This window comes from Trachinotus anak, unplaced genomic scaffold, assembly GCF_046630095.1.
Source record: "Trachinotus anak isolate AG129_WGS33_773 ecotype Australia unplaced genomic scaffold, CSIRO_AGI_Tana_v1 ptg000031l, whole genome shotgun sequence".
Classification (NCBI taxonomy): Eukaryota; Metazoa; Chordata; class Actinopteri; order Carangiformes; family Carangidae; genus Trachinotus; species Trachinotus anak.
This window is the reverse complement of record NW_027273882.1, coordinates 5642984-5655632: the sequence shown is the minus strand read 5'-3', so window position 1 is coordinate 5655632 and position 12649 is coordinate 5642984. Positions and strand designations below refer to the sequence as shown.

The 12649-nt window shown below is 37.8% G+C and overlaps 1 protein-coding gene across 10 annotated transcripts in view; it reads right to left on the bottom strand.

Annotated features, from left to right (window-relative positions):
- The window catches only part of ptprk (protein tyrosine phosphatase receptor type K), a 109313-nt gene that overhangs the window by 16548 nt on the left and 80116 nt on the right, over positions 1-12649 (bottom strand). For 5 of the 10 annotated variants that reach the window (XM_071467228.1, XM_071467230.1, XM_071467226.1 and 2 more), the window contains exons 17-22: positions 12539-12611; positions 12154-12276; positions 10628-10702; positions 10260-10296; positions 4510-4645; positions 1409-1438 (exon numbers count right to left, since the gene is read on the bottom strand). In XM_071467228.1, the coding sequence (XP_071323329.1) occupies positions 1409-1438; positions 4510-4645; positions 10260-10296; positions 10628-10702; positions 12154-12276; positions 12539-12611 (474 nt within the window). The remainder of the gene's footprint in view (positions 1-1408; positions 1439-4509; positions 4646-10259; positions 10297-10627; positions 10703-12153; positions 12277-12538; positions 12612-12649) is intronic. The other 5 variants (XM_071467234.1, XM_071467227.1, XM_071467236.1 and 2 more) reach the window with 1 other exon arrangement.

Sequence of the window (12649 nt, the reverse complement as noted above, 5' to 3'; positions counted from 1 at the left end):
CAGTCCAGAATTTCTGGGACACAACATGACTGCAGCTGATGAACCCAGAGGATTGATAAAGAAATCCATTTCTGAAAGTTGCCAAACTGATATAATGTACGGCTCTGACTTTTCCCAGACAGAATGCATGCTGTTTTGTTTTTTTTTTTACCTCTTGACCCCAAAAAACACCAACTCCACCTCTAAGACCGCATATACACACTCACACTCAGTAGGAACATAGATTTAACCGCTGACCAAGTGTAGCTGTTTGTGTGGGTGTTTGTGTGTGTGCTATTGGTTTGTCTAACAGAAAACAGAAGAAGACAGGAGAGAAGTTTAAATTATAAACCACCATATGCTGTGTACTGTACATACTGTACAGAAGGGGGACAAAGAAACATAGATAAACACATGGGTGTGACCAGAACTAGTATGGATCTCTATTTACAGGATTTAAGTACAGATTAGATATTAATGCATTAATAATAATATAATGTTCTGCATGATGAATATTTTTACTTATATATTGTACACATTGCTGGAAATAATTCTGTATTTGGTAAATTTTGAAACTGGTGATGAATCAGTGTCAAAATTAATCTATTATTCTATGTTTTTGTTACTGCTAAATCAAAAGTGCAAGTTTCGGGATCTACTTTGGTCACAGTCAGTGAGAGACAACAGGATGCAGAGCAGAGAGGGAAGTACCCAAAATAAAAGAAAAACCATCATAAGAACTACCAACACAAAATCAGAGACCACGTGTCCCAAAAAGGAAGTCGACTGATTCAGATCCAATGACAGAGGAGACACACTGAGCACGTGTAGCAGAGTTACCATGATACCTGTGACTTGATGGGCGGATGGATGATCACATGACTACATGCACACAAAGAGCTACAAGTCACAAGTGCAGCATTCTTTTTTCAAATAACACGCTTAGGCCTGTGTCGTCCACTTTGTTCTGGTTTATGGCCAACTTTGGCCTTCATGAGCCTGCTTCAGAGCAACTTTGGAGCATGTAGAGGAAACCGGGGCTGAGGTCAATTCACTGTCAGTTCAGTCCCTTTAATAGGAGCTGACATTTAATTTGCTACTGATTCAGCATTCGTTCATTTGCCGTTTTATTTTTAAACAGTAAACCATCAACATTCTCTAGATAAAAAAACATTTTTAATATTTCAAATGAATAAAAATGTTGGAAATAAGGAAAATCCTGAACTGACTGACATGAAAGTGAATTAACCCCCACCCTGGCAAGGCATCAATGAGGATGGCTTTGGCTGGTTGGTCAGAGCTGAAAATGTGTTTTGTCTTGAAAAAAGTATACTGCATCTTTAAAAATAACAACAACTAGCCACTAATAATTCGCCCAATAAGATAACAGCAGCTGGGTGAGCTGATTGTTGATTGATTGTTTACTTACAGGTAATAAGAGTATGAATAGTAGGTCCTCCTGGGGGTTGTGAGCCAATCAGAAAGCAAAGAATGAGACACAAGGGTCATGAATATGCAAATTAGGACAATACTGTCCTGTCCCAACCAGCAACAACAGAAACAGAAGAAAACACCTTTTGATTGCTACAACTTGAGGGTCATGCAAGGGGTTGTTATAATTACTATGGGCCCTGTTTCTTTAGAAAACTCAAGTCTAATGCTAAATAAATACTACAAAACAAGCTACGAGAATTATGAAACTATTACTAAAATAACAACAAACTATCAGTATTAACCTATCAACATGCAGTCTGTCTTTCCTTTACTTCTGGGAGTGCTGTGTTTAAAATAATCATGCAATATTTTTGAGCTGCATTTACTGTAACTGGACAACCCTAATTAGAGATTTAGCCCTAATCACTTTTACTGACACCTAACAGAGCTGAAACAAAGCTATCTGATCTGCAACACCACGCAGCTCGCTTCCTGTAAAGCAAGCATGATGTCATAGCGATGTCATCATGTCCCACTATTTTAAAGATGCAGTATTGTTCAGTTGTAAAGGTTCAATGACAATGAAGATTGATCTCCCCAGAAACCTTTATGGAAAAGAAAACTACTAAGTAATGTAACTTCTTGCTCATGAGGGTGACATAAAACCACAAATCTTTTCATAAGACTCAGAACATTTTCTGAGTCAGAAAAGTTGTATCAGTCATGATACTTTAGCTACAAATCAGTCAAAAAATGTCTGAATGAACTTCTGTTTTTTAACACAGATGATGTCAGAACTCAAAACAATCTGTAACTTCAGAACTCGCTTGAAGTTGCTCAAAGGTAATTTTCCATCTCATGCAGAGATATACAAATATGTTATTTCATCTGGAAACATCTGTCATGATTGATCAATGTTTGTTGCTGCACAATTTCTTATGTTCTCATAAATTAAACAAAAAATCTAACAAAAGTATAATATAAGAACAACATTTTACACAATGTTTTAGCCACCTGAACATAGTAGTGATCAAGTGCTAACATTTATCAGATGTTGCCTTTGGTCCAGATGCATGAATGTGAATTGAACTGGCGAAAGGTTGGTTGCAGAACAACAACAGACACTGAATTCAGCTGAATACAGAGTCGTGCACAACAGTTACCTCCTAAAAATGCATTATCTTTCAATTTGGACCAATTTCCTATTATCAAAAGGCCTAAAATCCTCAAGGGACAGATAATGTTCAGTAAAACATGTTACAGTAATCAGGCCACTGGTTGTCATTAACAATTACACTTTGACACTAAAACGGCAGCACGGAAGCTGGATCACATGAATTCATTACGAGCATTAGAATAAAAATATGCAGGTCAGGGGCTGTAGGAGCAAAGATCTTCAGAGATGAGAGTTCATTACTGATTGTAATTTAATGTCTCTAATTGTTTTTGATTTACTGAGTGAGTCATGATTGGTTGTAACTGAGAGACTGTTTTCCTGGTTGCTCTCTAAAGCCTCTGGCAAGATGCAATACCTCAGTGTTCAGAGGAAATCCTGGACAACATTTCCTGACAGAGACATCTTCTTAAGTTCATGATGATTAAGTTTAATTTCTTGTAACATGTCCAAGTTACATGGTGGTCAATGAACATACCAAACTATTTGAGTCGATGCTTTTTAAATTGTGGTATAAAACACTTGAAATGAATGTATCTGAATTAAAGTCCTAATCATTCTCTTTTTAATGAGACACTTACATTTCTGGATGACCAGATTTTAACTGAAAGGTCATGACAAGAGCCATGTTTAGTAGCAATTAATTACTGCACACAAGCACATTCATGTACAAGAGTTATAAATGTGCATTTTCCTTTAACAGCTTTATAGACAATTCCAATAAGTCACGGCGAACTCCTTTGTGGTGTCTCTGATGATGTTTGTATACTCTTAGATATGGAGGTGCATAAAATAGCTTAATGACACCAAACAACTATTGGGGTTTCAAAGAAAAACAACAGTCATACCAATTTATTATAGAAATAGGACAATACCCCTCATCTTCAACTGTAAAATACTCTCAGATGAAAATGTCATCATAATGTACAGAAATAATTCATGAGAATAAGACTACCATGTTTGTAAAGCTGAGTTATTTTCACACTGTTGTCTGAAAACAGCTTCTAATGCAAAGCAGACCTGTGATTCAGCTGCTGTTTAGAGCTGCAGCTGTGTTTAGCCACCACATGGTGGAGCCCTGTACCAAATGAACACGACAGAGGCCAAAACGTTGCAGTGACACCAGGACCAACTCTGACATCGCTGAACGCTACGAGTAGAGAATGAGAGACAATGATTTTGAAATATTCTGTCAGTCTTCATGTTCACTTTTTTTCTGTCTTTTCTTTTCTCTAAAAAAGGCTGAATTATGCCAGCACAAACCCATTTCAAGTGTGAAGTCTTGTTCAACACATTGCAATAAATGAGAAAGCATTGCTTTTGAATTCTTGTGTGAAGCAAAGGTAATAAAATGCAGGGGGACATGTGTGTGCACCCGTGGCTATAGTTTTCTATTAGATAGTTTTATGCCTGTGATGTGTTTGTGTAACCCACTAATCTCGGAAAGTTACTTGATCTTCTGCTTGAGGATCTGAGGATCACAATGGAGTCAGCTGTTCTGTGTGGTTATTTTGTCTAGTTTGATTCAACAGCTGCAGTGTACAAAAAAAAAAAAAAACATGACCTCAGATCTTTCTTGCACTTAACCACACCACAGCAAGGCAGCGAGGTTTCTCATTTTGGAAAACAAGCTTTCAGCTAATAAGGGCCTTAGAAACAGAGCAACCAGAGCACCAGGAAGTGATCAAACTGGTTCTGAGGGGAGATCAACGTTAATGGTGGATGAATGGAGGATGGTGTTACTACAGCAAATACCAACACACAACAAGAGAATGGATTCAGGTGCACATTTGTGTCTGTGTGTTCTTGCATCTGCATGCGTGTTGGTGTGTACATGAAGTATTGTTCATGTAATATTTGCGCTCTTTGTCGACTCTTCATTAACGCTGCTTTAGTGCTCACGATTAGGTCTTATCACTCACCTCTTCTTGACCAATAGGATGGCTACCAACACCAGCAGAATAAAGACAAGAACACCAGCACTGATCCCAGCGATCTTTACCACCCGATCCGTCTGTTTGGCGGGGTCAGGAATGACTTCTGGCTCCTCTGTAGCACCTACAACATAACGATGATTAAAAAAAACATTACCACTGTGGCTCTAACAGGATATCAGCTCAAACTGCTGGAATTTTAAAGTAATTATTGATTATTCTGTGGTATCAGGAGCGCACAGAATTATCAAATTCACAGGAAAAGGTCCTTATGGATTGTGATTTATAAAAGATTGAAGTTCCCACGAGATGCACAAATGAAAACAACCATTAAATATACCCCATACATGGATATATTTAGGAAATGTTATGTTTATTTTAGACTGCACACTTCAGAGAAAAGCTGCTAAATTACATTAAAGGAACATCTCAGCAGAAACAAATGAAAAATAGCATCATGTATAAATGCTAGAGAAATGTAAAAGAAGAATTAAGGATGTGAAAAGTTGATTTTTTTTCTTTTTTTACAATTTGTGATTCACACTTCCTACTATCTCCCGCCAACCTCTCAGATATTGCTCACTTAAGTACTTAAAGCGTTGCCAGCTTATTGCTCTTGTACTGTTTTTCCTGTGTCCATTGCTGCTAGAAATCTGTCAGCCAATTTCTTTCAAAGCTGCCAGCCATCTGGGGAATACATGTGTATTCAATAACATTCATTTTCCACTAAATTTCTTTTCATTGACAAGCTACATTTTTCTAGCTGTCAATAAGCAGGAGAAACTGAGAGACTGAAAATCAAACATTGACAGTTGAAATGATCCTCAAAAGCTTTATCATCTGGGTTTTCCTATAGCTGAGTTTTTGTCAAGAGCTGCATGATATCAAACAAAGACAAAGCAAAAAGCGATTGTGTTTCTATTCAACCAAACCTTCTGTTTCTGTTCAAATAAAACCATTGAAGTAAACTTTCCAGGAACCCTAAAGCTTAAGCTGAGTAGACCTTCTCCACAATTCTGAAATGTTGCTCCCATGCACAGTCTGAAAACCTGTAACACAAATAATATAGAAATCTCGGCACTATTTTGACGTATTTATGCAACCCTGTGTCACCTCTGGCTGGCAGCGAATGCCGCCTAACAGCCCCAGGGAATTACATTAGGTTTCTCTGAAAAATTTAAGATTTCTTTACAAAATGCCCTCGCATCAGGAAAACGGTGAGTGTGATAAGGAACAAATCCTGATGAGCCATTCAAATAGGAGGGTTTCATCATCCCTGTGCCAGAGATCAGGTAAATATCAAGACTCTAATTATTCCTTGTAAAGAAAAGTCAGACTACTGCTAACACAAATGCCATGGTAACTATCAGTCATGATGCAAATATAGCTGAAAGTCTTGTTTGACGAGCTAATTTGGCTCATTGAAATATTAAGATTAACAGTAAATTCTTCATTATTGCTGAAACAAAAGTGCTTCTACCGACAGTCACCTCTACCAAGCATCTAATAATGGAATAAAGTAAAGTTTGTGTTGATAGGGTGTTTTATAGTAGACGTCTGGGCATAAAGCAGGTGAAGGGTTAGCAACATAAAGAAACTACAGCCAGCTAGCAGCTCTTAGGCTACCTTAGGCGTAGTGAAGCTTTGAGCTAAACGCTAACACACTCACAATGACAAATGACTAGCATGCTGCTTCTTAAGTAGGTACAAGTTTACCATGTTCACCATCTTGGTTCAGCATATTAGCATGCTAACATTTGCTAATTAGCACCAAACACAAAGTATAACAAAGGCAGTCGGGACAAAACCAAACCCAAGCACAAACCAAAGTCACTGTAAAAATATCCCAAAGAAAAATGAATTTTTCAATTTCACATTTCCTTACACACAGCAAATATAAAAACCTGTAAAAAGACAGCAATGGTTTATCAGTCGGAGCTGACAATGTTCCGTTGGCCCTATCATAGAGTGGGGTCAACTGAATTTCAAGCATTTCTACTTCTCATTCATTTTGCTGTATCACCTGGTAGTAAATGTACTGAACCTGTGAACTCTCTGCATATGCCTCCACCTCCAAGAAACCATTAGAAAGAAAAACAGACACTGACTACATATACACGATTAAAGACATGATCAGTTGACTGTGTGTTTTGTGTTGTGTCTTTTCAGCGTATTTCAGGTTAACCTTGGCATCATGCTCTCATAGGGAAATGCTTTTGAATTGCTGCTTGACTGTACATGTCCAGTGTCTCTGCACCCATGTCACTGTATTTTACTCGTCCTCAAACTCATTTCTGTTCCTGATGACTTCAGAGAATTGACTAAATTCCCTGATTTCATCTGTGTGGGATATAATTCACAAATGATGTTTCAGGCAGAGTGCACACTGTGACAGGAGTTTAAAGCCTGTTGATCATGGGCAGAGTCAACAGTCAACAGAGAGAGAGAAAGAGAGAGAGAGAGCATCTGTTTTCATTCTCCTAAGCTCTACTTAGTGATCTGATCTCATAACAGCGAAACAGTTCATACTGCAACGTAAGAACATTATCATGCATTATGATAATCCAAATAATCCAACACAAAGACATTTGCAGTAAACTCAACATAATGCAATACATCTATCAAACAATAATCCACTTCTAAAGCTAAATATCAACAAGATAAACATAATCTCCCTCTCTCTTTTTTATCTCCCTCAATATTTGTGACCTCAACATATTATTTTGTTATAAAATGTTTCTGCCACTTAAGTCTTTGAAATGTCCCCATCCCACCCCATATCATTATGTAACAATATTACACTGGAGCATAATGTAGGCGTCATATCTATATATATATATATAGATATATATATATAGATATATATAATTCTAAATTCCACAGACCAAAATGAACAATCTCTCTCTCAGTACTGTCTGACATCCCTACCTAGCCCTAAGCCCATTAGTTCTCACTGAAGATATAAACATATAAAAACAGGTCATAAATACATAGATTGATTTGGAAAAACAGCTGGTCACTGTAGTTTTGAGTAAATGTTACTCAAACACAAGCAGAAATAGTTGGGGACTACTTTCAACTGCATATTAATACACATTTGGTGTGCTACAGAGTATTTACAGCGGCAGGACGGTGCTGGTGTAATTGTAACTACAGTGTCTGTGTTCATCATAATGAAGGAACATGTTATCTGGCTTCATGAATACAGAAAATACTATATGAATCAAAGATTATTATATACATTTCAATGGGACCTTCATGACCTTTATATTCTTGAAGACAAAGAAATAACATTTTCATGATTTTTTTATGATGACTTAATTCTACTATTAGCTGCTACTTGTGCAAATGTTACTTATAGGGTTAGACAAATGTTATATTACTAATATTAGCTTGTTGCAGATATATCTGTTCAACTGTGGGTGAATAAGTAACAAAAAAAGACTGTGGCACAGAAATTAAAAAATATATGTTTAAGATAATTTAGAAGTAGTATCTCCATTACATAGTTTTTTCAGCACTTAATTGTTTTTTTCATTACCGAAAAGGATATTTATCAATTTTTAAATACGAGTTTATGAGACAAAAAGCTCTAAAACTGTCCTATAACTGTCAGGCCAAGACATTATTTGAAAATTACACAGGAAAGAGGTACCAAACAAGACTTTATATAAAAGAAAAACAAACTTTAGAGGGTCCTGAGTTTGACCTCATAATGTCGGTGGTAGCTCTTAATGTCTGTAAAAATTATCCAGGTCAGTACACTAACACTCACAACTTATCCACACAGCCACAAACACACACACACATACACACACTCCCTGAGGCAGCAATGACAATACACAATAGCCCAGATGACCTAATAGGACCACCATCACTTAATCCTTCCTCCCGGACGCACGGTTGAGTGCACACACACACACACACGCAGACACACACACACATGCAGAGGGACAGATAGCGAAAGGAGGGGACAGTCGTCTGACCTCTCTCTGTCCATTAGTGTCTTTCTCCCCCTTATTAAAAAAATCTGAAATCCTCTCTAAAGTCTTTCAGCTTCACTCAGACCTCCTCAGGCAAGAGGGCCCGAGCGTCATCTCTTTATAGCTGCTTTTGGGTGAAGTAACCACCTGCTCCAGTAACCAACCACCAGCAATTCTTGAAATATGATGACACTGGAAACACAGTAACTTCCCACATTTTCTCTTATTTTAGGGTGGAAACAGGACACCCTACAGGCACAAGAGGGATTGAACCCACACCTTTGATCTGTCCCATGGGATCAGCTTCCATTGAGCCTTCCTGCTTACATGGTCACATTGAACTGTATGACCTAAAAAAATAGGAAGGCCTTGTTTTATGAGCGTGGAAATTTGAATTTAAAAAGCAACTCCATTTATTTTTAACCTGACCCTTGTTTTTAAGTACACGTATGTAATATAGAGCAATACCACATGCTTAAGTATTTATCACCCAAACTAGTTAGGAGGGCCCTCCTTTAGATTGACCTTTATACAAATACACAACTTAATCACTATTATGATTTGTTTCTGTAATCATTTATAGTGCTAAAAATTATGCCATTTTACTGTCTAGTTTTATGATTCTCCAGCAACAGAAGGTTAAAGCAAGGACAATCAGTGGAGCACAAAACTTGTCTTTTCTTAACACTAATACCCATACTGCAGTGGGACTAAGACTGTTGAGTGTAGAGGAAACGACAAAAAAAATTAATTGGCTATTCAAATCCTTTTCAAGCCAAAATGGCAAAAATTTCCAGCTCCTTAAATGTGATAATTTTGCTGCTTTTCTCAGTATAAAAGTATGAAAATCTTTGATTTTTGGACTGATGGCCAAATTAAGCGATCTGAAAATGTCACTATAGAAATGATTAAATTACATTTTTTCCACCCAATTGTCTGACATTTCATTGATAAAACTAATTGAAAAAATGTCCGGCAGGTTAATCGATAATGAAGATAATCAATAGTTTGCTACCACTGTGCTCCGCCTCTTTCATACATTGTTTGCCTTCTAGTTCTGCAGTACTAGTCAAACAAACATTAAAGTGTCCTCACTGCTCTTTGAAGCTTTATGCCATCGGACACACAACTTTACAGGATTGTCGATTTCATTGAAAACTTGGTAATGTATTTTTCTGTTTATCCTTGTTCTTACTCCACACAGCTAAACTCTGATCCTACAGCTGCATTTCGAAAAATCTTTCCCGAAAACAGTGTGTGTGTGCGCGCAGCTGTGTGTGTTTTTATGCGTGTGTGTACTTGTGCGAGGTTGCCCGGGGATTAACTCCACACCATTTAAAACCAGTCTGATAATCTATCAACATATGGCTGCTAGTAAAAACTTGACATTTAGACTCTGCGCTCATACAGGGGCTAAATGTGCACACAAACACACGTAACATGATAAACATGTTTTCTCTCTCTAACATGCACAAATATTATATCATCATTTGTAAAACTCTTAATAGAGAAACAGACTCTTCGCTATCAAACACACACATAATATAATATATAATAATAATAATAATACAATAAAAGATTAAAAACAACATTTAACTGAGCAATTTAACCACAGAGGGTAAGCATAGTTGACCAGATATAAATTATATAAAAATATAGCAAATTTGTACCATTTGAATTGCATCTGATCATCAACTTAACACTGAGATTAGGTCTTTTTATGGTGGGAAGTAGCATCGAGCAGCGTGATCTTACCTTTAGTAGCCAGCCTCAGACACTGCGTCTTTGTTTCCTGAAGAAAAAGACAAAGAGACCAATGAGTCACAAGTCTAAGCACAACACACTATAGCATTATCGCTTTGGATAAAAGTGTCTGCTAAATGACTCAATGTCTAAATGTAAATGTAGCATTAACTAAGAAGCGTCGTGTGCACTTTAAGTTCAGTTCGTATACTTTCAGAAGTCATATCTGCTTGTAGGCAAAAGCTGTAATGTAGCTCAAGTCTAATTAGTGTCTCTTTTAATGTGTGCATACATTATATTTACTCATAGCAGCTAGCAGGTGAGAGCTGTTAGTTCTTTGTGTGTTTAGTGTGTCTTCACATGAACAAATATTTATTTACCCGCTCTGTGCTGCTCACAGCTTGAAGGTAGATGTTGTAGTTCTTCCTTGGAGCCAGAGGAGGATTCCAGAAACCCTGAGGATGAAAAGAAAGTGATCATCACCTTTATATGAGGTGAAACATAGGCTCTGATTTTACTTGTTACCTCTGCTTAAGATGATATGTTTTCTGTCCCTTTGGTTTCTCTGTTTGTTAGCTAGGAGTGTGTCTCAAATATTGTTAAAGGTAAACTTAAACATTTTTGGGAAATACATTAATTGGCTTTCTTGCCAAGAAAGAGAAAGAGGGAGACCACTCTCATATCTGCATGATAAATATGAAACTTTGCCCAGCAGTCGGGTAACTTAGCTTGGCACAAAGACTTTAAGTCTTAAGTCAGTCTAAAGTAAACAAAAACCTCCTACCAGAACAAAGCTAACAAGTTAACATTTTATATCTCATTTGCTGCCCATGTGTAAAATCCAAATTTTAAGAAAGACAATTTACCATTTCTTGTCCAACTCTCTGGATTTCCCACTATTTATTTAACAGATTTCAATTATGTTTGATGAACAGATGGGTCTTCACTATAGAAGAGATTTTTTTGTTCGTGTTTTATTGTTTAGACCCAGAATCCAGAACATTTTGCCATGTTCGCATGAACTACTACACTTGCCTGAATAAAGGACATCTGGCACATGCATACTGTATGTGTTTTCTGTGAGCTCTGTAGTTGTTTATCCACTCCATGACTCTCAGTCATGCAGGTTATCGGATCTCTACGAGCTATATGCTCATATAGCTCGTAGAGATATGACCTCAAGCACCTGGAGTTGCTTGAGGTTCTTGAAGATGTTCCACCCCTTACCTAATAGGTTTCTTCACTTCTAACTGACTAGTGGGTAGCCTCAGCTATTTAACTTCTAATGGGGCTGTTCGCTCCTAGAGAGTCGTTGAAGTCACACGTGAGTTGTTAGGGTCACATAAGTCATGCTGTGGATAGGTGTTAAGTTGCTGCGGTCAACATAAATGGCTTCTTTCACTCCTCTTTCACAACCATCGGCCTTTTCTGACCAAAATGTGATGATCACAGTCCTTAAATGAGTGCCCCTTGTCTTTAGGTCTAGGTGGACCGCTGAGTCCTGATCTGAGGAGCTGAGTTGGCTCTGCTGTGTTGTGTATTCTTTTCTGCACTGAACAGCGTAGACTATACAACTGGGTGTTTTGTCCCTGGGGTGGACAGGCTTCTGCCTCAGAGTGTTATTGGTTTATTGTTGTCTTCCTCTCTGTCTGTTCTCAATAAACGGAACAACACTGTCCTTATGTTGCCAGAGTATGTGAAAAACTCAGGAGGATCTTTAACAAACACCACATCCCTGTGCACTTCAAGCTCAGTAACACTCTGAGGCAGAAGCCTGTCCACCCTAAGGACAAAACACCCAACACCTGGGCATAAGCAGAGCAGTGTGCTACTTAACTTTAGTTAAATTTCACTTTTGCTGCACTACACACAGTAAAGAATATGTGGCTCAGGTAAACAGACTTGCCTGATAGGTCTTGTTGTCTCCCACAGTGAAGGGGAGCGGCTCAGGCAGGTTACTGGGGGACAGCTGGGCAGCATAATAATATGGAGATCCACCGCTAGACGCACTGTGGTAGGAAACTGGAACCTGGGGAAGAGGATTTATATCCATTAAAGGTAATATGTCAATAAATCTGACTGAAAGAGAAAGAAAGCAATGTAAATTCAGCTAAACAGAAGAGCAAATAACAGCTCTGCTTTAAAAGATCAAATGGTATATAGAGCCAAATCTACTGTCAAATGAATCTTATTTTGTAATGAAAATGTATGTTAGCCAACAAATACATGCATAATAGATAGGGTGTAAAACCATGGCTTGTTACATGTATGTAGAACAGATTAATAATCACCTCATAACAGTCAGAGGAAGCTTGGCGTCGTGTCCGCTGAGGATTCACTTCTTCCACCACAATCTGGTACGCACTGTAGACCAGAGACAATGTAGAAAGTAACACACCAGT